The sequence below is a fragment of the Pseudorca crassidens genome, chromosome 11 (genome assembly GCF_039906515.1).
Source record: "Pseudorca crassidens isolate mPseCra1 chromosome 11, mPseCra1.hap1, whole genome shotgun sequence".
NCBI lineage: Eukaryota > Metazoa > Chordata > Mammalia > Artiodactyla > Delphinidae > Pseudorca > Pseudorca crassidens.
In genome coordinates this window covers 16,755,348-16,782,421 of record NC_090306.1, presented here as the reverse complement: position 1 = coordinate 16,782,421, position 27,074 = coordinate 16,755,348, and the positions used below count along the sequence as shown (strand labels likewise).

The window sequence follows — 27,074 nt, the reverse complement described above, 5'->3', positions numbered from 1 at the left end:
CATAAAATAAAATAAAGTTATTTAAATAAAAAATACTTATTAAAAAAAGTTTTTAAGTCATAAAAAGTAAAAAAAAAAAGAAAGAAAGAAGAGAGCAACCAAACCAAAAACCAAATACACCAATGATAACAAGTGCTAAAAACCATACTTTAAAAAAAAAAACAAAAAACGAACAGACAGAACCATAGGACAAATGGTAAAATCAAAGCTATAGAGACAAAATCACACACAGAAGCATACACATACACACTCAACAAAATAGAAAAAGGGTTAAATATATATATATATATATATCTCGTTGCTCCCAAGGTCCACCTCCTCAATTTTGGGATGATTCATTGTCTATTCATGTATTCCACAGAGGCAGGTACATCAAGTTGATCGTGGCGCTTTAATCCGCTGCATCTGAGGCTGCTGGGAGAGATTTCCCTTTCTCTTCTTTGTTCGCACAGCTCAGGGGCTCAGCTTTGGATTTGGTCCCGCCTTTGCGTGTAGGTCGCCTGAGGGCGTCTGTTCTTCGCTCAGACAGACGGGGTTAAAGGAGCAGCTGCTTCGGGGGCTCTGGCTCACTCAGGCCGGGGGAGGGAGGGGCACGGAGTGCGGGGTGGGCCTGCAGCGGCAGAGGCCAGCATGACGTTGTAGCAGCCTGAGGCGCTCCGTGCATTCTCCCAGGGGAGTTGTCCCTGGATCCCGGGACCCTGGCAGTGGCGGGCTGCATAGGCTTTCGGGAGGGGAGGTGTGGAGAGTGACCTGTGCTTGCACACAGGCTTCTTGCTGGCGGCAGCAGCAGCCTTAGTGTCTCATGCCCGTCTCTGGGGTCCGCGCTTTTAGCTGCGGCTCGCGCCCGTCTCTGGAGCTCCTTTAAGCAGCGCTCTTAATGCCCTCTCCTCGCGCACCAGGAAACAAAGAGGGAAGAAAAAGTCTCTTGTCTCTTCGGAAGCTCCAGACTTTTCCCGGACTCCCTCCCTGCTAGCCGTGTTGCACTAACCCCTTTCAGGCTGTGTTCACACGGCCAACCCCAGTCCTCTCCCTGGGATCCGACCTCTGCAGCCCGAGCCTCAGCTCCCAGCCCCGCCCACCCCAGCGGGTGAGCAGACAAGCCTCTCGGGCTGGTGAGTGCTGGTCAGCCCCGATCCTCTATGCCGGAACCTCTCCGCTTTGCCCTCCGCACCCCTGTTGCTGTGCTCTCCTCCGCGGCTCCGAAGCTTTCCGCCTCTGCCACCCGCAGTCTCCGCCCGCGAAGGGGCTTCTAGTGTGTGGAAACCGTTCCTCCTTCACAGCTCTCTCCCACTGGTGCAGGTCCCGTCCCTATTCTTTTGTCTCTGTTTTTTCTTTTGCCCTACCCAGGTACGTGGGGGAGTTACTTGCCTTTTGGGAGGTCTGAGGTCTTCTGCCAGCGTTCAGTAGGTGTTCTGTAGGAGCTGTTCCACATGTAGATATATTTCTGATGTATTTATGGGGAGGAAGGTGATCTCCACTTCTTACTCTTCTGCCATCTTGAAGCTCCACCTTCCAAATTTTGATTCTTATTGAAACCTGGGAACATAAGAATTCAAAAAGGGTTGACTTTGTTCTGTTTGTGAAATAAACTATATTTTTTGAAATAAAACTTTGTTTATTGGTAAGTAAACATTTCAACTGAGCATTCTGAAACAAATTTTTTTTGTCATATTTAGCATGTGGCAAAACAGCATGTGTTTCTAAAAAGCATGACTTTTAGGCAACAGAGCTATTGCAAATGTACTCAAATTTAGAAAGAAATACCCTTTTTCGGAAACCACCTTCTATGTTTTGTCTCACGAGATAATCCTGAGACACAATAAAGGATATGAGAACAAAGGGAATAAACTGTCTATCTTGACCTAATTGGGCATGCAGAAAATATTTGAGATTTGTATTCAAAACTTTCCTTCCTTAAATAGGATAATATATTATTTTTGACAGGTGTTCCAAAATTGTAGCTGCATTCAAACACCAGGAAATTCATCTGCAGTTCTTGGGCTATGTGACAAGGGACAGGACTGTTCCATGATGCTCCAGTACTTTTTAATCTTGTCGGTGGTCAGCAGTTTCATCTATTCTTTATCTGCCATCCCTGGATATATGGTTCTCCTGAGGTACAAGAATTATTTTCTTTATTTAGATTTATTTCTGGTTATTTAGTAAGGGAGCTTTTTCTAAGAAAGCCACTTAAGTCCACAGTATCTAAGAACCTGGTGCTCTATATATACCAGTTATTAAGATTTTCCCATTAAGCATTGTTGAATTTTACCAAATTTTAAAGTTAGCAATAAAAATGTTTATCTGTTGGTATTTCCCTCCCTATCTTTCCTACCTTATTTCTTAGGGTTAAATTAGTGAACCTCTCATTGTTTAACACAAGAAGAGACACATTTATATTTTAGGGTAAACCATATGAAATGATCATTTTCCTAGGTACAGAGTGGTTGCCTAGCTGTCATTTCTTATAGTTCAACCTATAGTACAGCAGAGTTTAAAGCTGTCGGAAGTCTCAGTTTCACCAATTACTACCCACAGGGCAAAAGGCAGGTCAATTGATCTTTCTGAGCTCCTTTTATCTTTAATTAAAAAATGGATATATAATGAATGCTCAACTGTCTTATAAGGCTACTGTGAGACACAAACATTGAAGGGCTTACTGAAAATAGGAAATTGCAGAGCTAGGATTCAGACTTAGGTTTATTACATGTATTTTTCCAATTACAGCAGCTTCATGCCTTGTAAACAATTCTAAACATGCCTAGTAAGCAAAGTGCATTGTTTTCTCTTTTCTTCATCTTGAAGCAGAGTTAAGTTGATCATAATTCTCAGTTCATAGTTTATCCTAGGTGAGGTAAGGTTTCCCTCTTGTTTTATTTCACTTTATTTTAATTTTTTTTATTCCATTCCCCACTTCCTATTACCACCAACATCTATATTAATATGATAGACATATGTTCTTAAATACGTATTTTCCTTTGTAAAATACTAAGTTTTTTGTGTATTGTGTTTTATATTCACACAAATAGTGTTGTGCCATAAATATGTTTTGGTTCAAAAGGCACATGGATACATATATTCACCAAGTACTGCTAGTACTTATGAGTTATTCTCGTACCATCAATGCATGGGAATTTCTACTTCCTTATAGCCTCACCAACACTTAGAATTATTGAACTTTCTGACTTTGACTCTTCCAATGGGTGTAAAATGGTAGCTCACTGATGTTTTAATATGTGATTTCCGAATTCAATGAGTTTAAGAATTTCTTCAAACTTTTTTCTAGCTATTAATGCTTCTGCTTCAAGATGCTTATTCATTATTTTTGCCCATTTTCATTATAATTCCTATACTTTTCTTGGTGAATTATAGACATTAATGAAATATTGTTTGCTTGCTACAATTATCTTTTCCTGGTCTCTCATCTTTCCTTTGAATTTTTTCATAGTATTTTTTATGAAATTAAATCCTAAATTTTGTTGTAGTGAAATCTAACAATTTTCTTGCCTTAGGGTTTGTATATTGGGGAGTCACATTTCAAAAGGGTTCCCATATTCCTAATTTATAAAAGTATTCCCCTAAATTTTATCCTACCAGCTATACAGCTTTACCTAGTTCTTTAAGTCATCACAAGTTTATCTTTATGTGTGGCTCAAGAGAGAGAGATATTCAGTGTTATTTTTCTCCAGAAAATTAAGTAGCTTTCCCAGCATCATAGCACAAATGAGAGGTCTTTATTCCATTGATTTGTGGTGTCATCTTTATCGTATTTAAAGTTTTTATATAACATGGGCCATTTTCGTTCTTATTCTGTTCCACAGTTTATTTGTTCTCATACCAGTGACATTGCATATGTTAATGTCTCATACAGTAGCTCTTCCTCACCCACCCAACACTTTCACCTTCACTCTTCCTTTATTCTTTTCTTCCTAAATTGATTTAGCTATCAATGCATGGATCTTTATACTCACATATGAATTTGATTGTATGGATTCTATATATTAATTGGAGAAACTCTGACATCAAATATTTGTGAACATGGAATATTTTTCCATTTATTTAAAATTTCCTTTATAGATACTACACACACACACACACACACACACACACACATATAATATGTATATACACACACAAAATGTTACCATGTACAATTGCAAATATATATGTACCCATATATATCCAAACATACATACATGGACATGTACTTATTTGTAATTTAACATGGTGTTTATTTTCTTTTATATTTTCTAGTTGGTTATTGTTGGTTTAGAGGAATGCTGTTGATTTTTTAAAGTTTACTTTTTATCCAGCAACTTTTCTTATTTTTCTAATAACTTGTTGATTTTGTTAGGTTTTCTATGTAGAAATATGTGCACATATGGAGAGTTTTATCTCTTCACTTCCAAACCTTACACATCTTAGGTTTTAAAAATTTTCTTACAGCATCAGCTTGGACCTCCAAAACTGTGTTAAACTATTTGGTGATAGTGAGTATTCTTGTTCTTCTCTAATTTTAATGGAAACCATGTAAAAATTTTCCATTAAATATGATGCTTGCTATAGATTTTTAGTATGAGTTTTCATCTAGTTTCTGAGTTTTTAATAATAGAATCAGTATTCAACTATCAATATATTTTTCTTCATCTAGGAAAATATTTACATATAATCTTCCAACTCAGTACTTTTAGTGTAGTGGAAAAAAGTGATAGTTTTTTTCTACATTGAACTGCTTGCATATCTAAGAAAAACCATACTTAATCACAATATATTTTTATATATGATTTGATTTAGATAATAATTTATTTAAAATTATTATATCTATGTTGATAAGTAAAACGTACCTTTTATTTTCTATTCTTTTTTGTTTGTTTTTTTTGGAATCTTTCTAGGCCCACAAAATAAATTAATAAATTTTCCATTTTTAAACTTCTGGAACAACTTGCATTAAATATCTGTTTGTTGAAAGTTTTATGAATTCACCTGTAAAACTATTTGTACTTTGGGCTTATTTGGTCAGTGATACTTGGTTATTATTTTCATTTATTTAATGTTAGTGTCTATTCACATTTTCCATATCTGCTTACACCAGTTGTATACTTGTTAGTGTATGGTGTTTATAATATTCTTTTATCATTCTGATATTCTCTGATATATATATATATATATCAGAGAATATATATATATATATATATTTCTTTTTTAAAGAACCAGTTTTTGGCTTTGATAATCTTTATTTCATCTATTTCTGCTCTTTATTTTATTTATTTAAAAATTTTTTTCCTTTTGGGCTTGCTCTGTTTTTCTTTATTCAACTATTTGAGTTTAACACTTAGATAATTTGCTCATTTTGATTAATGTAAATAAAATCATACATTTCCTTGCAAGTATTGCTTTAATTATATCTGAACTAGTATTTTCCATGAAGCTTACTTCTAACTCTTTTGTAATATCTTTTATGTTTGCTCCACTACACAAAAATTTATTTATGTGTTATATAATTTCCATATCTATGAGAAATTTCTGTAGGTATCCTTTATTATTGTTATTTCATTTTCACGTTCAGAGAATATAATCTGACAGATGTGGGGTTTGGGGGGAAATATTGAGGCTTTCTTTGGGGCATAATGCATGTTCAATTTTTGAGTGTTTCATGTGTTTCTGAAAAGAAAGTGTAACTTCTGCATTTTGGGTATACAGTTTCCATATTTCTTGGATTGAAGTTAATCACTGTGTTATCTAAATTTTGTAGATCTATGCTTGTTTTTGGTCAGCTTAATTCAACAGTTTTTTGAAGATGGGTGTTAAAATCTTTTAAAATTGCTGATGTATTTCTTCCTATAATTCTGTCAGTTTTTTAATTTATATATTTGGAGGCTATATTGTAGGATGTAAATGTGTCTTTATCATTATACTTCTATTATTAGCAGCACTTAATTTTCTTCTTTATCTTTTAGTCATTTCTTTCAGGCAATTCTATTTTGTCTCTTATTAAAATTGCAGTACTGGCTTTCTTTTGGTTCACTGCTTCCTGTTACACCTTTTTCCTTCCCTTTCTTTTCAATCTTCAATCTTCTATTTCACTTTATAGACAATATGCTAGATCTGATTTTGTAATTTCAGATTGGTGAGTTTAACCCACTTATATTTATTGTAATTAATGTGATAGGGCTCTTTTGCCACTTTATTTCATATATTCTATTTATTTGACTTTTTGCTTCTGTTTTTGCTTTCCATTGTATTTATTGGATTTTCTTCTGCTGCTTTAAAAGTCAAATCTTTCCAATGGCTAGCCTGATTATTGAAATTCTTAGCTACATTTCTGTTTTACTTATCAATTTCAAAACTTTTCAGTAATAATATCTACTTTCTATTAAGATGAATACTTAATCATGCTCTCATATCTCTTCATATCTTTACTCTCTTCCTCCAGCTCTTGCCAAGATCACATTGTTGGATTTAACACCTGAATTTTTATGGATATACTTATGCTTTTCTCTATTTTTGTGGAATCTTCCTGGATCTCCTACCGTGATGGTAGAAGGATGCAACATCTATGCTACTCTGCCAGTTTTTAAGAACTATTTTAATTTCTCTCAGCATTTTCCCATAATTTGAATTTTAATTTTTCTTTCTTATTTCTGGATTCTAGAATTAATGTTGTTATCAGTGTCAAATAGTGACAGCATTTGGAGAACAGTTTAAACTGTTTACAATTTCTTAGCTATAAGGATTTCATACTTTTGTGAGATCATAAGGTGGTATATTAGAAATAGAGGAGGAAGAAAAATTCTTCAGTGAAATTTAAATGCCCTATTTTCTGTATTAAATGGTAACTATGGGAGCAAGAGGGTCATGCTAGGTCTCCTGGCTTTTCTTACTTCCTTCTCAGTAAAATCCTTGATGCTGTCTAAATAACCTACGTGTTAGATAGATAATGACCAGATCAACTGTATTTCAGTCTATGACGCTGAAGAGTTATTTGAATTGGTAAAATACTTATGCCAAGAAAATGCCAATAATACGATGTTTTTGCTAAAAATGTACTACGTCCTTTTGTGAAGAAAGCTGCTTTCATTTTCTCAGCTTTGAGTTAATCAAAGAAGGGAAGGGAATACAGAGGAACTCTCCAAGTGAATTCTTGGAGCAGGTAGCCATGCTGCTGATGAAGTGAGTGGAGCACAAAAAGTGCCATTGGGGAATTATAGTCTTCATTTCTACTCATAGGAATTTCAGGCAACAGTGAAAACATCAGGGAATTTCCGGAGAGAATGGAGGAATCTATGCCACTCTTGAAAAGATACCAAGTCACTTAAAATATGTTTGCTTTGGATTTTTTTCATCACTTTCCTTTGAAAATTTTTATTCTGGCTTTCTTTTCTCCTTACATTTATTTTTTTAAATTCTTGGCTTTTCTGTATTTTGTTAATAGAAATAATTTAAATACACCTAGGGTTGTACTGTTCTTGTTTTAGGCTAAAGTTTTAACCATCAGAATCAAGAAATACTATTCAAGAAGAGGATACTGGGGTAGAAATCAACTGATATGAAACATTTTCTTCCTTGATAACTTTATGATAGAAATGAATGAGCAAAAAGTGATGGATAAAATGCCAAGGACCAGAGGTGGGGCTCCTGTGAAGGTTATGGACTGGATAATCAGGCCTTGGATAACCAAGACCTGAGCAGGCAGGAAAATTTTCTAAGGCTCAGTGTGTTACTAGCACACAAAGAGTTCTTTTAAGAAACTCTGGTAGATTTTAAATGTCTACTTTTTAAATTTATGAATTCATTTATTTTTTAGGTGTATCAAGCCTGAAGAGAAGTCTCTTGGTGTGGGATTACATGCATTTTGCACAAGGGTATTAGGTAAAAATAGTTATTTTTCCCAACATCACATCAGACCACTATTAAATACTAAGTAGATGAAATCACTCCCTCAGAGTAACAGTCTAACAAATATTCCTTCTGCTTGTAAACAGCACTTTGTAAGTAGTGTGAGAATGAAGAACAAAAAGAAATAGAGAACTTCTCTTTTTTATTTGAAAAAGACCTATCTGACCTTAATTCTACTTTTCATCAATGCAATTTGAAAAGCAAAGGAACAGGAAATGCTTTGTTAAAGTATAATGTGCATGTGATTGGCCCAAAACATTGCAGAAAAAAATGTAAAGAATCATTAATTCAGTGTTTTTCTCTACTGATGATTTTTATTTTGCATTTATCCTTCAGATTACTTATTTTTTATAATCTAAAAACTTTACAGTAAAAGTAACTTCCAGTTTCTAAAAGTAAAATTTAAAGCAATAGATGTATATTTTGTTAAACTGTATTTGTTCTACGAATAAAGTTAAAATGTTTCCAAACAAAATATATCTTCTTACCTTGCTAATGGATTCTTCTTTCTCGCTTTTAATTGTAGCTGGAATTCCCGCACCTATATATTTTGGAGCTTTAGTGGACTCCACATGTTTACACTGGGGTACTTTGAAATGCGGTGAGTCAGGGGCATGTAGGATATATGATTCCACCAACTTCAGGTAAAGATAATTTTTTAAATTGCTTTCTAAGCATAGGCAGTGTGTAAAATGGTACCATTCATATCTAACATTTTCTTTGTCAAGGGACTAGATTACTTTTGCCTTTGTTTCCAGAATAGATAGTGGTACTGTATCTCCAATTCTTATTTATATACTAGAATTTTATTTCCTCAGTATTTTCAAAGTACTTGATAAATATAAGCATGGGTGGCTTTCAAAAGCTTGTTCCTTAAATTGGTTGCAATCAATATATTGTTGAAGGTCATGGCTGTACAAAAGCTACCTATCTAAATTATATTACTCTCAAGTATCCCCATTTAATCCTACATCGTTTCAACATCTTACTAGGTTAAATCCTTACTTCCTTTCACTATCCACTTCTGATCTCTAAGATGGTATTTTTTCTCCCTTATTAAATTTCACTGGCACAATATTCTTCATGTCTCTTAAAGCTTTATTTTTTTTTTAATAACAGACCTGATTTTGAACAAACCTCATATGATAATATTAACCTGTTTTTTAACAAAACTCTTCCATTTTTCTCTTTTTATGTTCACATTCTTTTCCATTTAGAGACCTGGATTTTGTTTAAATTTATATTAATTTCTCCTTATGGGGCAGTAAGAAAACTCATTTTCTAAAAATGATTTAGCATTATTTAAAATAGTCTAAGGTCTTCTCTTGATCAGTAAAAGGATATATGTCAAGAACTGTGAAGAGAGCAGACAGAATGTGATTCATGTTTTCATCAGTTCCCCTTTCCCCTAAAGTTCCACAGGGGTAATATGGAGGTGGGCACAGATACATACTGTGCATGCAATGGGTTTGCATCACAATTGAGGAAAGCCAAGGATCCCTAGTGTAGGTTGGCCTCATCCTGCTGCTTTGATTCCTGTTTATAGTAGCTTTGATTAAATGATATTTCAGACAAAATTATTATATTTGGTACCATCCTCTGTCAGTCAGGTGAATTAGAGTGACCAATGAAGTGTACTCATGAGAAAATTCATCAGAAACTAATACAATGTAGAAACAAGAGTTACATGTTGATGGACAATTCTTCATGGGTTCCTTGAATTTTGGCATATCTTGTCAGCAGAAGCTTTTGTTCTGAACTATCTTTTCAAAGATGTTTGAACAGTAAGTGACCTTGGAAGATAAAAATGGTCTTTTCCTCTGGAGCAGAGTTTTCTGTCCAGGATGATAAAGGTAACATCCCCCTCTGGGGCAAATGTTGGCAGATTTGCTTGCAACCCATTTAAATGATAGGGATTTCCTAAACTCAGGATTGCTTAGCTGTGACCCGAACGCAGTGTGTGCACAACATCCACCTGGGTCTCCTGTGTCCCCACTTCAGGACTTGGGGGGTGAAAACTAACCTGAACATGAAGCTTGTGCTGATTGCTGTAAAAAAGTCCTTTGTCTCTGACCAAGGAGGCTTGTATCTTCTGCCAGTTTCCATGCAGCTATGGCAGGCTAACTTGTTAGCTTAAAATCCAGGTAAGATCTAGGACTCTTTTACAATTCTTGAGAACAAAATACTGATTAACTTAAAAATTGGCCAAAAATGTAAGGATGATCACTTATATTTATTACCATCTAATGAAAAGTGGGGAAAGGATTAAGGAAAATTTGATGGAAGTAAGGCATAGGAAAATAAAAACACACAAAATAATTGAAAATAAAGCCTAAATATACCAGGTTTCACAATAAGTGTAAACCAATTGAACTCGCTTCTTAAAAGATAATGCCTTTCATATTGAAGTTTTCCAAATTCCAGCTACATGTTGTTTACAAGAGAGAGCCTAAAAATATAATGCAAAGAAAGGTTGAAGATAAAGGTCAGAAAATGTATACCAGACAAATATTAAATCAAGCTTCTGTGGTTATATTAATGACTGTAAGACAAAGTAGAATTTAAAGTGAAAAGAATTAATAGAATTAAAGAAGGATATTACTTAATAATAAAAAAAGCACTTCACCAAAAATATATAACAATCATGAATCCATATAAATCTGTCAACATAAACTCAAATATATAAAACAAAAATTCACAAAATTACAAGAAGAAATCTACAATTAGGAAAATTTCAACACACTTCTACAAGTGAATATAAAATACAGATGAAAAATTAGTGAGAATATAGAAGATTGAACCATCCAATTGCGCAAAAATTATCTATTGGTAGATATATCGTGATTTTTTTTTTTTTTTTTATTTGCGGTACGTGGGCCTCTCACTGTTGTGGCCTCTCCCGTTGTGGAGCACAGGCTCCAGACGTGCAGGCTCAGCGGCCATGGCTCACAGGCCCAGCCACTCCGCGGCATGTGGGATCTTCCCGGACCAGGGCACGAACCCGTGTCCCCTGCATCGGCAGGTGGACTCTCAACCACTGCGCCACCAGAGAAGCCCTATCGTGATTTTTTTTAACCCAACTAACAGCAACCATGGGAAAATAATGCAAACCTCATTGTAAAAGAGATTTAAAAAGAAACCCTTTTGCACGTTATTGCTGTGATTCTAAGGAGGGAATAAGATACAGATACACCCAAGAACTAGACCGAGTGATCTACTCCCTCTGTGATTATTCCCAGTATCACTATGAAAAGAACTAGGAAAGGCCTAAGAACCTGGGGGACAGGGAAAAGCAAAGGGAGAATGATCAAATTTGGAGGAGTAAATACAGAGAAATAGAACAGCAAAGAAAACCAAAATAAACAAAGAACAACAACAAAATACTCAAGAAGAGCTTGTAAACTGAAATGTTAAAATACATGAATAAATCCAACAGTAAGAAAGACAAGCACATAAACTACCAATTGAAACATGATTGATTCCAGATTAAATTTAATCTAATATAAGAATCTGACAAAGACTTTAAAATAAGTATGTTTAACCAGCTCGATAGGTTTAAAAATAATAAATTGATGGCATAATACCCATTAAAAAATGAATAAGAAATTATGAAAAAATTCTAGCAGAAATAAGAATATCAAAAAGAACTCTTGGAAATATTAGAGATTAAATGGATAGCAGTGAAATAAAAAGAATCCTAAATACATAATAAACTTCAAGTCAACATAAGATAAGAATTGGTGAAATGGAAGAGAGTACAGAAGAATTTATCTAGAATGTAAATCAATGATTTGAACTGATTCAACAAAAATGAACTACATAAGTAATGTTAAAGACCAATTAGCAATTAAAGGATATATCTCAGAAATTTTCTAGAACAGAGAATAGAGGAAATGGCAGAGATAAATTAAAGAACTAATGGCTTAGAATTCGTTAGAATTTAACAGAGTCATACATTTTCAGATCACAAGTGCACTTCAAATGCCTAATGGAATAAATTAAATAGACATATCAGAGTGAAATTACAAATGCTCAAGATAAAGAAAAAACATAAACACTACCCAGAGAAATAAACATGTGGCTTATAAAGAAATAACAGTTAGACCAATAGCAGATAGGTCATCAACAACCATGGATCCTAATATCTTTATGGTTCTTATTGCTCTGGGTTTGGGTTGAAACAAAAACACAAACCAGAGAGCAAGAAATTATCAAATGTGACTACATATAAAATTTTTAAAAATGTTTGCAACAGAAAACACCATAGACAGTGAAGAATGATAGAACACAAACTGGAAGCATCTGGAACTCTCATACACTGCTGGCGGTGAATAAAAACTATTGAAAAGAACCTTTGGGCAATATTTCCTAAGCTGCATCCTCTAAGATGCTTACACATAGTTTAGAGAAACTCTTGCTCACATGCACAAGGAGACATGGCAACAAAGGTTTGTTGCAGTTTTGTTGATATTTAAAAAATTTTGAACAAAAGCGTCCCACAGGAAAATGGATAATAAGCCGTGGTGTGTTTGCTACCGAACTCAGGTTCGGCTGCTAGCCACTCAAAAGCCAATACACTGAGAGGCAGTGTCAGTAGAAAAGAAAGGTGCTTTAGTCAGAAAAGCTGCCAATCTGGGGAGAAGGTGGCCTCGTGTCCAGAGACAAACTCCGAAGATTCTGCTTAGCCATGACAGTTTTTAAAGGAAAAAGTGTTTGGGGGGAGGGGGAGGGTGGGAAGAATCTCAGTGAATCATGGAGGCAGGAGATTGTTCTGCATCATTCCCACCGAGTGCAGACTGGCTGACTCTATCTTCGGATGTTATCTTGCCTGAATGATCTGCCTGCAGGATTGCTAAGCGAGCTGTTGGGAGCAGAGAGCTAACCATTCTTTATCTATTTAATTCTTCACTCTTACTTCTTTTTAACTAGGAAAAGAATCAACAGGCTACTCAAAGCATGGTGTGCGTTAAAGAAAGCGTTAAGTCAGGAGTTAGTTTCAATTGTTTAGTGATTTCATTCCTATAATTAGGGTTTTAAAGTTAGAGGGGGACAGAAATGGGTAAACAGGAAACGGGCAGAAGAGTTGCTTTCATGTTCATACATCACAGTGTTGTTCAACAGTTAAAAATAAATGATGTAGAACTATATGAATGAGCCTAGTTTTAAAATGGTGGGCTGACAGAAAAACTTTCAAAATAAAACTGTAGTATTATGCCAATTATTTAAAATGTAAAAATATATACAATAATTGTATAAATTACGAATGGATACATGCATACTTTGTAAAGCTATAAAAATAAACTAGGAACAAAATCCATAAAATTCAACATAGTGTTACACCTGGGATGGGTTAGAATGTAGTAGGATCACAGGAATTAAATATTTTCTTTTAACCTGGTTTGAAACAAAAATGGCAAAATTTAATCATTTAAAAAACCTGGATGGTGAGTACAAATATGCTTAACTCTTTTTTTCCTGAATTCTTGAAATGTTTCCTAATAAAAGAAAATTTTAGAAGTAGAACATGAATATAAGAAGCAGAAATTAATAAACAGACTACACACCATAGAGGTAACCCCAAAAAAGCTGTGTTTTCTAAAAGATTGAAATATAATAATAACAATAATCTGGAAAGGCAAATAAAGAAAGAGAAGAGGCATAAATAAACACTATTAGGAACTAAAAAGGAAATGTAAGTACAGATACTTAGGAATTTTATACATAATAATTTGGAAACACGTTAAATAGTTTTCTAGATTAATATGTATTATCAAATTTTACTATAAATATATAGAAAACATGAATATTTTCATAGCCATTTAAAAATTTTGAATCAGTCAAAAATTCTCATCTTCCAAAGACATCAAGTCCAGAAGCTTTTAAGGCAAGTATTACAAACCTTCAATGAACTGATGATTCCTGCATTATACAAGTTATTCCTAGAAACGGAAAAAGAGGGAAAATTTCCCAATTCATTTTACAAAGCTAGTGCAACCTTGATATTGACATTAGACAAGTTCAGTATAATGAAAAAAGTATAAGCTGATTTTACTTGTAAATATACATGCAAAAAATTATCAAATTGAATCCAAAAAGATATAAAAACTAACAGAGTTTGTTATAGAATTATAATAATAATCTTGGATATTCTGCTAATTACGTACAGAAAAATGATTTAGTGATATTTTACAAATTCACAACTAAAACTCTGAGCAAACTCAAAAGAGGAGAAAGAAACTTCCTTAACCTGATTAAGATCATCTAAGAAAACACAGGAGTAAATATTATAATTAGTGGTGATTTTTGGAAGCATTCTTATTAAATATTGAAATAAAACTGCTATCCCTGTCAGTATTAAATTTAAGTTGAGGAGTCTATTCAATGTAAAAAGATAAAATAAAAACAGTAACAAAAGATTAGCAAAGAGGGAAATAAATTTCGATCGTCTGGATAAAAAATCCCAAAACTCATTTTAACAAACATTAGAATTCATAAGTGAGTTCATGAGGTTAATTCATAAGGTTGACGTGCAAAACAATTAGCTGCTGCTCTCCTTATGAGAGTAAAATATTAATAATTAACTATATGCAAAACTATAAGTTTTAATATGTTTTAACTTTTTTTGATAGATACATCTACCTTGGATTGCCAGCAGTGCTAAGAGGATCAAGCTATATTCCAGCCTTTTTAATCCTCATTATTTTGAGGAAGTATCGTCTGCCAGAGGAAAATGCCTCTTCAGAAACTATGCTTGAGGCCAAGTTTACAGGGAAGGAAAATGAGGGCAAAGAGACGGACCAAAATTCCAAAGTTTTGAATGATGATGAATTGAAAACTAAACTATAATGCTCTTTTATATCATGCTTCGCAGAATTGGAGAACACACTACAACTTAATTGTTTTTAAAATCAATAGAGGTACTTACTGCAGGTAATATTTCCTTGTCTTTAAGAACCTCAACATTTTTCTTTACTCAAGGTAAAAAAATGTTCACTGATGGTATTTCTGAAGGAACAATGGCATTTGAGATTTTTCCTCAGAGGGACATTTATAAACAACCTTCAAAGTAGGATATTAGAACCAGCTTTATTTTTATGTTAACTTGTTAAAACAGCAATTTCTCTTTTCACTTATGCAAAATAAGGGCATATTTCCCAAATCTTTTCCACATGATGCTAAAAATTTCCTATTATGAAAATCTATTTAATTCCATTGAATTTCTGCTTTGATATCAGGATTATTTCAAGACTGAAATTCTTATCTTCTTATGTGAATATTTAAGTATTTTATTCAAATTTATCACTTCATGTGAAAGAAGAGTAAATCTTTTAAATCTATTTTGGAATTGTTCTTTACCTCTTCCTATTCATTCCAGACATGATTCTTTTAAAATAGATTACTCACTAATATGCCATCACTTGATTTCAGTTCATTCCCTGCTTTTTGACTCATGTCATATATTTGCTCATTTTGTTCAGAGTACTGACAAACTTAATCAGGTAATTAAAAATCATGTAGCAAAGATTGTTGGATTTTTTTTTCAGCAATTCAATGGCAACTGAACTCTCTCTTAAAAACAAATGTCTAAGTCAAAGTGTGAAAGGTCAATATTAGAAAATCACTAGTCCTTTTTTTTTCAGTATTTTTTAATTAATTAATTAATTTATTTTTGGTTGCGTTGGGTCTTTGTTGCTGTGCATGGGATTTCTCTAGTTGCGTCGAGCAGGGGCTACTCTTGGTTGCGGTGCGCGGGCTTCTCATTGCAGTGGCTTCTCTTGCTGCAGAGCATGGGCTCTAGGTGCGTGGGCTTCAGTAATAGTGGCACGTGGGCTCAGTAGTTATGGCTGGCGGGCTCTAAAGCGCAGGCACAGTAGTTGTGGTGCATGGGCTTAGTTGCTCCGCGGCATGTGGGATCTTCCCAGACCAGGGCTCGAACCCGTATCCCTTGCATTGGCAGGCGGATTCTTCCCACCAGGGAAGTCCCGAAAGACACTAGTCCTTAAAGGCTGTTTGTATTGCCAGATGTTATCCAAAAAATCAGTTTCCCAGATTCAGGAGGCCTCCTTAGTCTAATGTTTATGTCACCCAACGTGTCCTAAGTTAGAACACAAACACAAATTTTCTTTATGTCCTCTTAGAGAATGAAGTGTTTAAAAAGTAGCTTCTGTTATGGAACTGAGGTTAAGAAAATTCAAGATGTACATTTAAAACTAGATCTACACTTATTATTATTTTGTAGCTTAGGGATACAATAAAAGTATGAAAGGATTTTAGAGACACAAGAGGCCTTATGGGTGATATGGAGTTTCTGGTTCAAGAGAATAGAATGAACAGCCATGTTTATCTACTTATTCTCCCTCCCACTGAAAGGACAGTCAATATAGATGCAATGATAGAACTCCCTTAAGGGTGAGGAAGATGTGGAGAGGGAGGATTGGAGAAGTGGTTGTCAATATACTCTGATTATTTATGTGTCATATAAAGGGAATGGGAGTGTCTCCAGGGATAGAACAGGGTGGCAGGAGCTGTCATTCAGGATGCACTTAGAAGGAGCCTGGGATGTAGGTAGGAACCTCTGAGTTGAAAGTTCAAAGAATACAAGTTAGACAGAAAATAGACCACAAGCTAGACAGGAAATAGGCCAGTTAGCTGAGGGACTGTCTATGTATACTTTGCAGACCAATATGATTTCCTGAGAATTGGATGCATCATTTAAGGAGAAAGCAACAGAGAGGACTGGGTAGAACAGGTTTGGGGGAGAAGATTTAAGAGTTCAGTTCTCTGCTCACGAAGTCTGAGACTTCATCAAGACTGTGATTCAAGACAGGAACAGTGTTGACACTGGAGAGAGGAGCTAAAACCATTGGAAGTGAGGAGTTCCAACTCAGGGGACGTGTGGCAGATGAGGGACAGTTCTGTGTTAGGGTCAGATGACATGAAACTTGGAGCTGCTTTATTTGGGAAGGGAGGAAATGGGGAGAATGCTCTGGAAGCTAAAAGAGGAGCAAGAACTCACCCTATATCCAGAGAGTTGTGAGAAAAAGTCAACAGTTACCACATGAGATGCTTTTGGGGGAAGCATTGTCCTCAGGAGAAATCCAGATTTTGGTGAGGCTGCAGCCGTGAAGAGAATGCTGGTTTATGAGTTTGAGAATATGGACAGTTTTGGAGATGAGGGACTCTGAGTTCCAGGGGACAAACTGAAAGGGGGCAGATTTCAAAATTGGAGTCTGAGAGAAAAAGTTGATAATTAGAGGTATATGGAAATTAGAGAATGAAAATTAGAAGAAGGGGAATGAGAGATCATCTGGAATTCCGGGACTTTTTAGGTAACTGACGTAATGAGGTTAGTCCTGATAGATTTCAAGACAGATAGTGTTGGTGAGACTGTGAGTGTCAAAATTAGGAGGGGTCATGACTGGGCTTCCTCATGACCCCTTGTCATGGAGGCAAACTGGAGAATCAAAATCTTACTTGAGTACTTGTGGGTCTTTCTTGACTTCTGTTGATGGGTTTAAGTTGATCAGAGAAAGCTGAGTCTTAACTCTGTGCACAGTTCACCCACTTGAATACCCTCAGTGGAGCAGGGTAGGCCCAGAGAGACATGATTTTGGACCCAGTGTCTTGGGCTCACTCTTATCGCCTGCTGGGAATGATGGCATTTTAGTCTAGGGTTCTCTCTTGACACTTCTTGGTGGAGGAAAGAAAATCAGAGAAAGTGAGTATTGGAGTGCTCTGTGACCTCTCCTGACCTCTGTTGTTCAAGTCCATGAGGCCTAGGGAAGTCAGTTATTATTCTGAGCATTTGTCCTCCCTCAGGATAGGGTAGAAGTAAAGGCACAGCAGACGGAAGTAGAGGAGAGAAACAGCAGGAAAACCGGTAGTGGGAAGTCTAGGATCGTTCATTGTCTTATTTAATACTGTGAGGAGTCTAGGTTTATGGAATTAGAAATGGTTTAATATATTATTTATAATTCTCAATATAACTGATATTTATGGGAACTTTAAAAATAAGTACATAGAAAAACCACAAAAATTGGGAAAAAACATAAAGGGAAGGAGAGGAATTCTTCATATTTTATAGCATGGAGTTAAAATATATTTTAAGCTTAATAAATTCAGATAAAATTGGCAAACACATCTTATCAGAACTGCTGAGAAGTGGTTGTCTGTGTAGCGTTGGAAGCAGGAAGAAAAGCAAAGAACAATGCATTTGCCTTTCATTTTTGCCCCTTTTGTACTCTGATTTCTTTTCTCTTTTGCATGTAAAATACAATGAAAAAAATTTCATAAAGAATACACATCAGCAAAAACAATAATAATAAAAGAAATAAAACAGGGCATTTTATAGAAAGGGAAGAACTGAGTCCTCCAATTGTGAGATTTTCAAAGGTTCTACAATGGGTGTTCATTTATTTACTTATTAGTTTAGTTTATTTTTTAACATCTTTATTGGAGTATAATTGCTTTACAATATTGTGTCAGTTGCTGCTGTATCACAAAGTGAATCAGCTATACATATACATATGTCCCCATATCTCCTCCCTCTTGCATCTCCCTCCCACCCTCCCTATCCCACCCCTCTAGGTGGACACAAAGCACTGAGCTGATCCCCCTGCGCTATGTGGCTGCTTCCCACTAGCTATCTATTTTACATTTGGTAGTGTATATATGTCCATGTCACTCTCTCACTTCGTCCAATGGATGTTTATTGAGCAACTTTTTTCTTGTTTCTGTCCTTTGTTCTAGAGGATATGTGTCTTGGTGTGTGTATGTAAGGAAGGTGGTGATGAACTAAGTTGTAGGCCTTAAAATTCAAGTGGGTGTCATTTTATTAGGGTGAATAAATATATACAGAAAACAATGACAGAATGACAAATAACAGCACAAGGTAATTTCAAACCCTATGGACATATGGTGAGTCACTAAGTAATCAGAGATTTTTGCAAAAACTTCCCATTCTGTTTTTGGGAAACATTGCAGAAGCATGCTAATTGGTAAGGGATTTCTTTCCAAAAGAAGAAGACAAAGCTTTCTAGGAAGACATTTTGCCCTTTTTCCTTCTTCCTTCTGGAACTGAAGATATTAGGCCTCAAGGAGGAGCAAGAAGCCGTCTTGCCACCAAGAGGCAAAAGCATAGGGATGAAAGATGATGAAACACGGTGTAGCAGGAAGACAGTGAGAGCCCGGCCACCAGCAGTGGAAGGGCTGAGTTTTGCGGGCTTTTAAGTTTACCAAATGTGAGAGGAAGGCCTATAAAAAATTTCAAAATGATGAATACATAATAAAATTAAAAGTGATAATTTGCTTAGAATGAGAACAAAAAATCACAAGTTCCATATGATATGCTTTCAGACATGATCATGATTTCTTTTTTTTAAAAAGCACTACTGCAAACATTAGAGTTAAGTGGGATATTTAATTTTAATAAAGCTTTCCTGCTGACGTTGGGAGTGAGAAGGAAATGGCTACTATTGCCATTTCTATTCAACATTATGTCCTAGCCACAGAAATGGGAAGAAAAAGAATTAAAATTTGTAAGGATAAGAAAAGAAACAAAAAATAAAACTATCAGTGACACGTTTGTATTGAAGAAAATCCACAAGTTACTATAGATGAGCTATCAACGTGATTAAGTGAATTTTAAGAAAGTTCACTGGTTACAAGGGCAGTCCACAAAATCAAATGCAGCTGTTCATATATCAATAGCAATTAGGAAATGATATTAGTAAAGCATATTATTTAGTGTAGCATCAAAAAAACACAAAAAACAAAAAATAAAACCACATTGAAATCCTAGCAATAAATCTTATTGTGTCTAAGACCTCTATCCCCAATACTGCAAAGCAGTATTCAAAGAAATTAAGACCTACATCATGTTCATTTATTGAGAGATTTAATATTTTAAGGATGTCGGTTCTCCCAAATTTTATCTATAAGTTCAGTGAAATCTCAGACAAAATCCCAGTCGTTTTTGAAATGTGGATATTGACACGATTAATTTGGCCTTTACATGGAAATGTAAAGGGCCAGGAAGAAATCAAAGCAATCTTGAAGGGTAAAGTTGGAGAAGCCCACCACCAGATGTTAAGACCTATAAAGCTAAAGGAATTAAGCCAGTGTGATATTGACAACCAGTCTCCCATCCCTGGTGCCACTCTCTTCCTTGCAGAGACTTTCTTCACCCCACACAGAGTCCAACACCGTGTGCTGCTGGGCTGCTCTTTTCCTACCTGGAAACCCTTCTCACCCTTTTCGGGTTCCAACACCTCACATCCAGCCTTCACTCTGCTCTCCCCCACAGTGATGTCTTCTGCACCCTATTCAGGTCTGACACCCATGGCAGGGTGCCCCATGTGTGATGTCCCCCTTATACTCCTGTGATGGTCGGTGCTGTGTGTCAACTTGGCTGGGACATAGTATCCAGATATTTGGTCAAACATTATTCTAGATATTTCTGTGAAGGTCTTTTTTAGATGAAATTAACATTTAAATCAGTAGACTTTGAGTAAAGCAGATTACCTTCCGTAGTGTGGGTGGGCCTCACCCAATCAGTCAAAAGCCTTAATAAAAAAAGACTGGCTTCCCCTGAGGAAGAAGAAATTCTCCCAGCAGACTGCCTCTGGACTAAAACTGCAACACCAACCCTTCCCTGGGTCTCTAGGCTACCCCCCTACTACCTATGTATCTATCTATCTATCTATCTATCTATCTATCTATATCTATCTATCTATATCTATCTATCATCTATCTCCTCTTGGTTTTGTTTCTCTGGAAAACCCGACTAACAGACCCTTCCTTGGATTCTGACACCTATGCTAGACTACCCCTCTTATGGACACTCTCCTAACACTGCTTGGACTCCTGGGCTTTTACACCCACTCAGGTCCCTGTAGTTCCCCTTAAACAGCTTTCCTCCACCTGCACCTACCTACATACCTACTTTCTTGGCCCCATCTAATGGCTCAGGAATGAATTATTCTGGAAGGAAAAGGACAAGACAAAGAAAGAGAAAGAAAAGAGAAGACCAGGAAAGGAAGGAGGGGAAGAAAACAATTGAATATTTGATAAATTTTAGAAAGTGAATATTATGTTGGATGTTATGTATCCAGAGAGTAGATGCATATTGCTAAGTGTATTTTACACTAAGTTCACCTATGTCTAGGTCGAGATTAATAAGTGCTATTACACAACATTGTAGCCTTGAAATTTATGTTGATTTCCTATTACCTCCTGCTCTAGGATGAATAGAAACAAAGAGCTTCTTTTATTGATTGTATATTTAAAATGCTTTTCCATTTGTTCAACCACATAGTAGGCATAAGAAATCTTGGAAGTGATTTTTTTAAATTTATGAACCATGTATCTAATTTTAAAATTTATTACTCGAGAGATTTGTGGATCCAACAAACAACTGCCTGAGATTATTTTTATATTTTTAAACAAGGCACTTATTTTCCTTTTAACTGTTCTCAAATTTATAGCCTGTTATATGTGTATATGACTTATATATGTGACTCGTACAGGACACAAATTATAGAAATGGCCCAAGTAGTACTCAGAGCTTTATTATAAACAAAGCTACTGAAGTAAAGCCTGGTGTGTGATAAAAACAAAATATGAAACTTTTCTTGCAATCAGCCCTAAGAAAAATTCAAGCAAATGTTACTTTAAAATCAAATGGAATAAAATAAAAAGGAAATCACAAGACTCTTCAAGCCCTCAGATGTCTGTAATTCCTATGTGTATGGCTGTTAGCATAACTGATACCATCTTGAGCACTGTTTCTCCTGTCCTTCTGCTGACTCTACACAGGACTGTACTGTACAGTAAATCACTTCTCTGTCATGAGGGGATTCATGGTTAATAGGCACTGTTTACTAATCATTAGGAACAGGTAGCCTTTAGTCCCCAGTGATGGAAACCTTCCCTGACGTATTCTCAGCATCCACAAGACTAGTTACCCATTCATGAATCTTGACTTAGGAATGCCCGTCCTCTTTCCAAGCAACTACCCCTTTCCCTAGGTCAACTAAAATCGTCCCAGTGGCCCCTTGGCAGTGTGAGTGCAGCTGTGAACCCTTCTGGATTGTTGTCTGCCCAATCCTATCGTGTGAATGTTACCCTATAATAAACTGATCCATTAATTATATCGAGCTGCCTGCCTTGTTTTTCGGTTTCAAAATGCCTTCTCAGTTCAGTGGGCATTTTTCATTCCTTCCATCCTCCAACACTGTTGAAGTCAATTTCTGAATAAAATAATAACTTAACATATCCTAATGATATATCAAGCTTGATAGATTCAAAAGACATCCTTCACGAATTCAGAAAGATACATGCACCCCAACATCCAGAGCAGCATTATTCTCAATAGCCAGAATATGGAAACAACTTAAGTGTTTATGAATGAATGAATAAAGAAGAGGTGGTGTGTATATATATATATATATATATATATACACACACACACACACATACATACACACACACATATACACAATGGAATATTTTTCGACCATAAAACGAAAATGAAATCTTGCCATTTGTGACAACATGGATGGGCCTGGAAGGTATATTATGCTTAGTGAAGTAAATCAGAGAGAGATAAACATTGTATGTTTTTCCTTATGTGAGGAATCTAAGAATAAAACAAGTGAATGAATATAACAAAACAGAAACAGGCTCACAGATACAGAGAACAAACTGGTGGTTACCACAGGAGAGAGAGGCGGGGGGAGGAGCAAAATAGGGGAAGGGGATTAAGAGATACAAACTGTCAGTTATAAAATAAATAAGTCATGGGGATGTAGAGCACAGGGAATATAATATTTTATAATAACTTTGTATGGTATGTAATCTATAAAAATATCAAATCACTGTGTTGTTCACCTGAAAGTAATATAATATTGTAAGTCAACTATACTTCAACAAAAATATACATCCTTCACCAGTATCATTTTTGATAACTAAATGAAATGACAGCAATAGAAATTATGAAGGGAGGGGAAGAGAGAGAGAGATTCTTCCCAAAGTAAAGATACACTATGCTGAGTTTCTTAGAATGGTTAGTATGGGGGAAGACATATTTAAGTGGCTTTAATATGTGTGGAAAACCTCATTCTTTTCATAGCTCTGCATGTTTCCTTAAGACCTGGGAGAAAAATCCCTTGCAGACCCAGCATAGTACACACCTAATAACGTCTAGCAACTTCGCCACATTGGAAATATTCTTGTAGTCATCCCAAACATCAGATGTATTTGCAAGATTACACCTTTTCTTCCACCTTTATTCTTAATGGCATTATTTGTTATTTTCTTATCAGTTGTCTGGAGACTTTATATTAATGAACAGATCATAAGAATATGGGAGATATTGCTGGGTGAACATCACTAGAACTCTTTATGCACAGGTGCTAGGGATAAATCTTTGGGTAAAAAATCCAGCATAACAAAACCAGACTCACTGTTTTAAAAAAATTTCCAGTCAGTCTTAAAACATTCAACTGAGAAGATAGAAGGAACTCAATAGAAACAAAATAAAAGACTTCTTGCCTGATGACTTGGCCCTGTGGAATGAGTGAGTTTAGGAAAGGTCTATTTCAGAATGATAGCTGTACTTAGAATTGTTTACCAAATAGATAATTTCCTAGTTATTGGAGAATCTATTGACTAGCATCAGGTGAGGGAAAGGAAGAGAGGTACTCTCATATAATTCAAATAGGTCTTGAAAATTCCTAAAGTTAACTGAAACACACTTTCCTTTACATCAAGGGAATAAAAGTGAGACTTCTGGTTTCAGCTCAGACATTCAGAGAGCAGGAAACAGTATTGCATCCATACTCTTATAATAAGAAAAAGCTGGAAAAAATGTAAATTACAACTTTTCTTGAACCCATCAGTGAGCTGAGGTTAGTGGATAAACAGCTAACTGGATAGCTAGAGTCAGGATCCCACAGGGAGAAGCAGGATTTGAACATTTACTGACGTGGGGCAGAAACCACTTAATACCAAATAAGTCAGTACAAGATTCAGATGGAAATTTTTAATGAGTTGCTAAAGACCAAGTGTGGGCTGGCATGAGAAAGTGAAGCCCCTGAAGGTGGCCAACAGAAGGGGGTTCACACCTCTTGCAGCTGATTCCTCCAGAACCTCCACCAGCCATTCGGGGGAGGTTAGAGAGGACACCAGGGGTGCCAGCTGGGGCAGAACAGCAGCTCCTTTTCCCATTCTGCTCAGACCAGTCTCCCTTTTCTCCTCTAAGGAATGGAAGCTTTTCTCTTTAGTGGGGATGATCAACAAAAACTGTAGCTTGAGGGTGCTGGTGAAAACTCCTGCAGCTGGGAAGGAAAGCAGGAAGAAAAGCTCCACTCCTGGGAGAGGGGCACGTCACCCGCAAACGCTGGTTTACCCAGTCTGCCTGTCTCCCTCCTCCATACCCACGTCCACCCATGGTAACAAGCATACAGAGACTTCCCTGGTGGCACAGTGGTTAAGAATCCGCCTGCCAATGCAGGGGACACGGGTTTGAGCCCTGGTCCTGGAAGATCCCACATGCCGCGGAGCAACTAAGCCCGTGCACCACAACTACTGAGCCCACGCACAGCAACTACTGAAGCCCACGCGCCTGGAGCCCTGCTCTGCAACGAGAAGCACCGCAGTGAGAAGCCGGCGCACCGCAATGAAGAGTAGCACACAACTAGAGAAAGCCCGCGAGCAGCAACGAAGACCCAACACAGCCAAAACTAAATAAATAAATTTAAAAAATATATATATATTAAAAAAAAACCCAAGCATACAGTAAAAATAAAAGTGGGATAAATTGGGGACAGCAGCAAGAGACAGATTGTTTGTGGGTAACAGGGCAAAGGGAGAACCAAATCCACATGGGGAGTAGACCCTAAATACAAGGTTTCCCTAGAGGAATTTGAAGCCCTTGATGCACTGAGGGTAACCACAGCAACAACAAACTTCAAATCCAGCCCCACTCCTGATAGAAACCCCATGCTACAGGCCTAGTAGAAGGAAAGATATGCTCATCTCCAAGTAGGAAAAATATTTACCTCTGTATCAACTGTCCTATACTACATTTATGACCTTCAACAAAAAATTATGACATAAAAAGGTAATAAAAAACACAGTCTGAATAGGCAAAGCAATCATCCAAACCAAACTCAGATATAAAACAGAGTACAGACATATTATTAGAATCATTAAACAAATGAAGGGTTTTTAAAGATGAATGTGACTCAAAGGAACATTTTTACAGAGGGTTTAAAAGTATAGAATCATTATTGGTAAGATCAGTCTTAAACAAAATGGGGAATAGACAAAAGATTTTTGGTGCTAATCATCTCACTTTTCTGTTACCTTTGCTCTTGCTTTCTGAATATCTTCATTGTTTTCCATTTCCACTCCTTTTAAAAACCTATTGCTTTAAAATGATTAGAATCTCACTTATGCTGTGAAGTACCTGATAAATATATGATCTCTTCCAATTTAAACAAAGTCTCAATTCAAAGGTATAAGCTTCTAAGGATAGAACTTGAAACAGCCTCGAGTTTAACAATGGAGACTGGTTGGGAGTCAGAGGTGTGTCTGTGGGTTTTTGTTGTTGTTTTTTAGTGACAATTTTTAAATTTCTACCTTTCAACTACTTCTACCAACACTCCCTTTACAAAATATTTTAGTCTTATAAACTATGACAGTCAGGTTTGGAGTTGGTGTTGGGGAAATCACACTGCTTGTCTAATCATCTTCTTGGTTTCCAGGTGGTGAGCAAGTCTACGTAGGAAGGGTAGAAGGCACGCAAGAGGAGAGTGACAATGGCCACTGCCAAATTTGTTGTGATAAATTCTCAATACATTTTTTTGGAGGGGGTAAAATCTCCAGAAATATATATGTTGGAATTGAAACAGAGAGACTAGCATGGTCCCTATGAATGAGATACATGAACACTTTTTGATTCTATTATAGTATTGATTACAGTGTATATTATCCTACATTTATATGCCTATTCTCCACCTCATTTGTGGGCTCCCAAAGGGCCAAGATTCTATTTCATAAATATTTTTATCTCATGCTTAGCATGTAGATGGCAGTCAAAAACCACTTTTTTGACATTAAAAAAAATTTTTTTTTGTTGAAAGATATTAAAGAAAATCTTCAAAACATCAGAAATCATCACTCCCTATCCAATGACTTAATACAGCTATTTTTATTTTTGCACATGGTTTTTAGTTCTTATTTATAACATTCATGTGACTGGCATTTTTGGAGTTCATTCACTCATTCATTCTTTCAAAAATAATCGATAAAGCACCTATTTGTCTGGCACCAAGCTAGATCCTGGGAATAAAATAAGTAGGTAAAATGAGTTCACTTCCTACTTTCCTAGAGCTTATGACTGGGGGGGAGACAGACAGTTATTAAATAATCATAATAAATGTAAAATTACCATTTTGATAAGAGCTGCATTACTACAAATACACTGGAAAATTTCTCACCAATTAAGAAGTCTGAGACATTGAAGGAATGGTGATTAAGCTTAGATCTGAATTCTGAGAAGCAGTTACATGGTAAAAAAGAGTATTTCAGGAGAGAGAAATATCATGATCAAAGACTCAATTGCATGAAAATGGAAGGGAGTGTGAAGACATGGTGTAAATAAGGAGACCTCAGTCTGGATACTCAAGTCTTTCTTCAGAGCAGGAAGGCATTCTTCCACTACATCTCTGATTAATGCTTCTTTTCCAACTCTGATTTCTTCCTCAAAAATAGATTTCTTAGGTTGGTGCTTTAGTTTGTCCTCTAAGTCACCTACCTTTCTTTTACAAATTGTTTCTTTACCTTTTTCTTCCACATTTTCACAGATTTTTCAAATGTATCTTCTTTATCATGGATTTGGGGTTTTGGCCATTGTCTTCTTTCAATTTTATCCAATGCATATTTTAACTACATCTTGCATTATTTTGCTTCCTTGAAAATTTTACTTATCATATTCTTATCTCTGTTGAATTTTTTCCCCTAGGATCTGTATTCATGTTTAATAAATGCCATTGAATTAAATATTAATATTTATTTTGGATTCCTGGGTTCTGAAGTAGATCAAATAATCTACTGTATATGTGTTAATGTTCCTTTCCTTCACTGCACATATCACATATAAATTTATTCTTTTA

General features: G+C 35.9%; 1 protein-coding gene across 7 annotated transcripts in view; it reads left to right on the top strand.

Annotated features, from left to right (window-relative positions):
- SLCO1A2 (solute carrier organic anion transporter family member 1A2) overlaps nt 1-22,048 on the top strand; it is a 57,819-nt gene extending 35,771 nt beyond the window's left edge. For 6 of the 7 annotated variants that reach the window (XM_067695863.1, XM_067695858.1, XM_067695862.1 and 3 more), the window contains 4 exons: nt 1,945-2,117; nt 7,805-7,869; nt 8,423-8,540; nt 14,526-22,048. In XM_067695863.1, the coding sequence (XP_067551964.1) occupies nt 1,945-2,117; nt 7,805-7,869; nt 8,423-8,540; nt 14,526-14,742 (573 nt within the window). In that variant the 3' untranslated portion in view covers nt 14,743-22,048. Of the gene's footprint in view, nt 1-1,944; nt 2,118-7,804; nt 7,870-8,422; nt 8,541-9,897; nt 10,041-14,525 lie in introns of all 7 variants that reach the window. The other variant, XM_067695859.1, reaches the window with a different exon arrangement.
- Nucleotides 22,049-27,074: the final 5,026 nt, after the last annotated feature.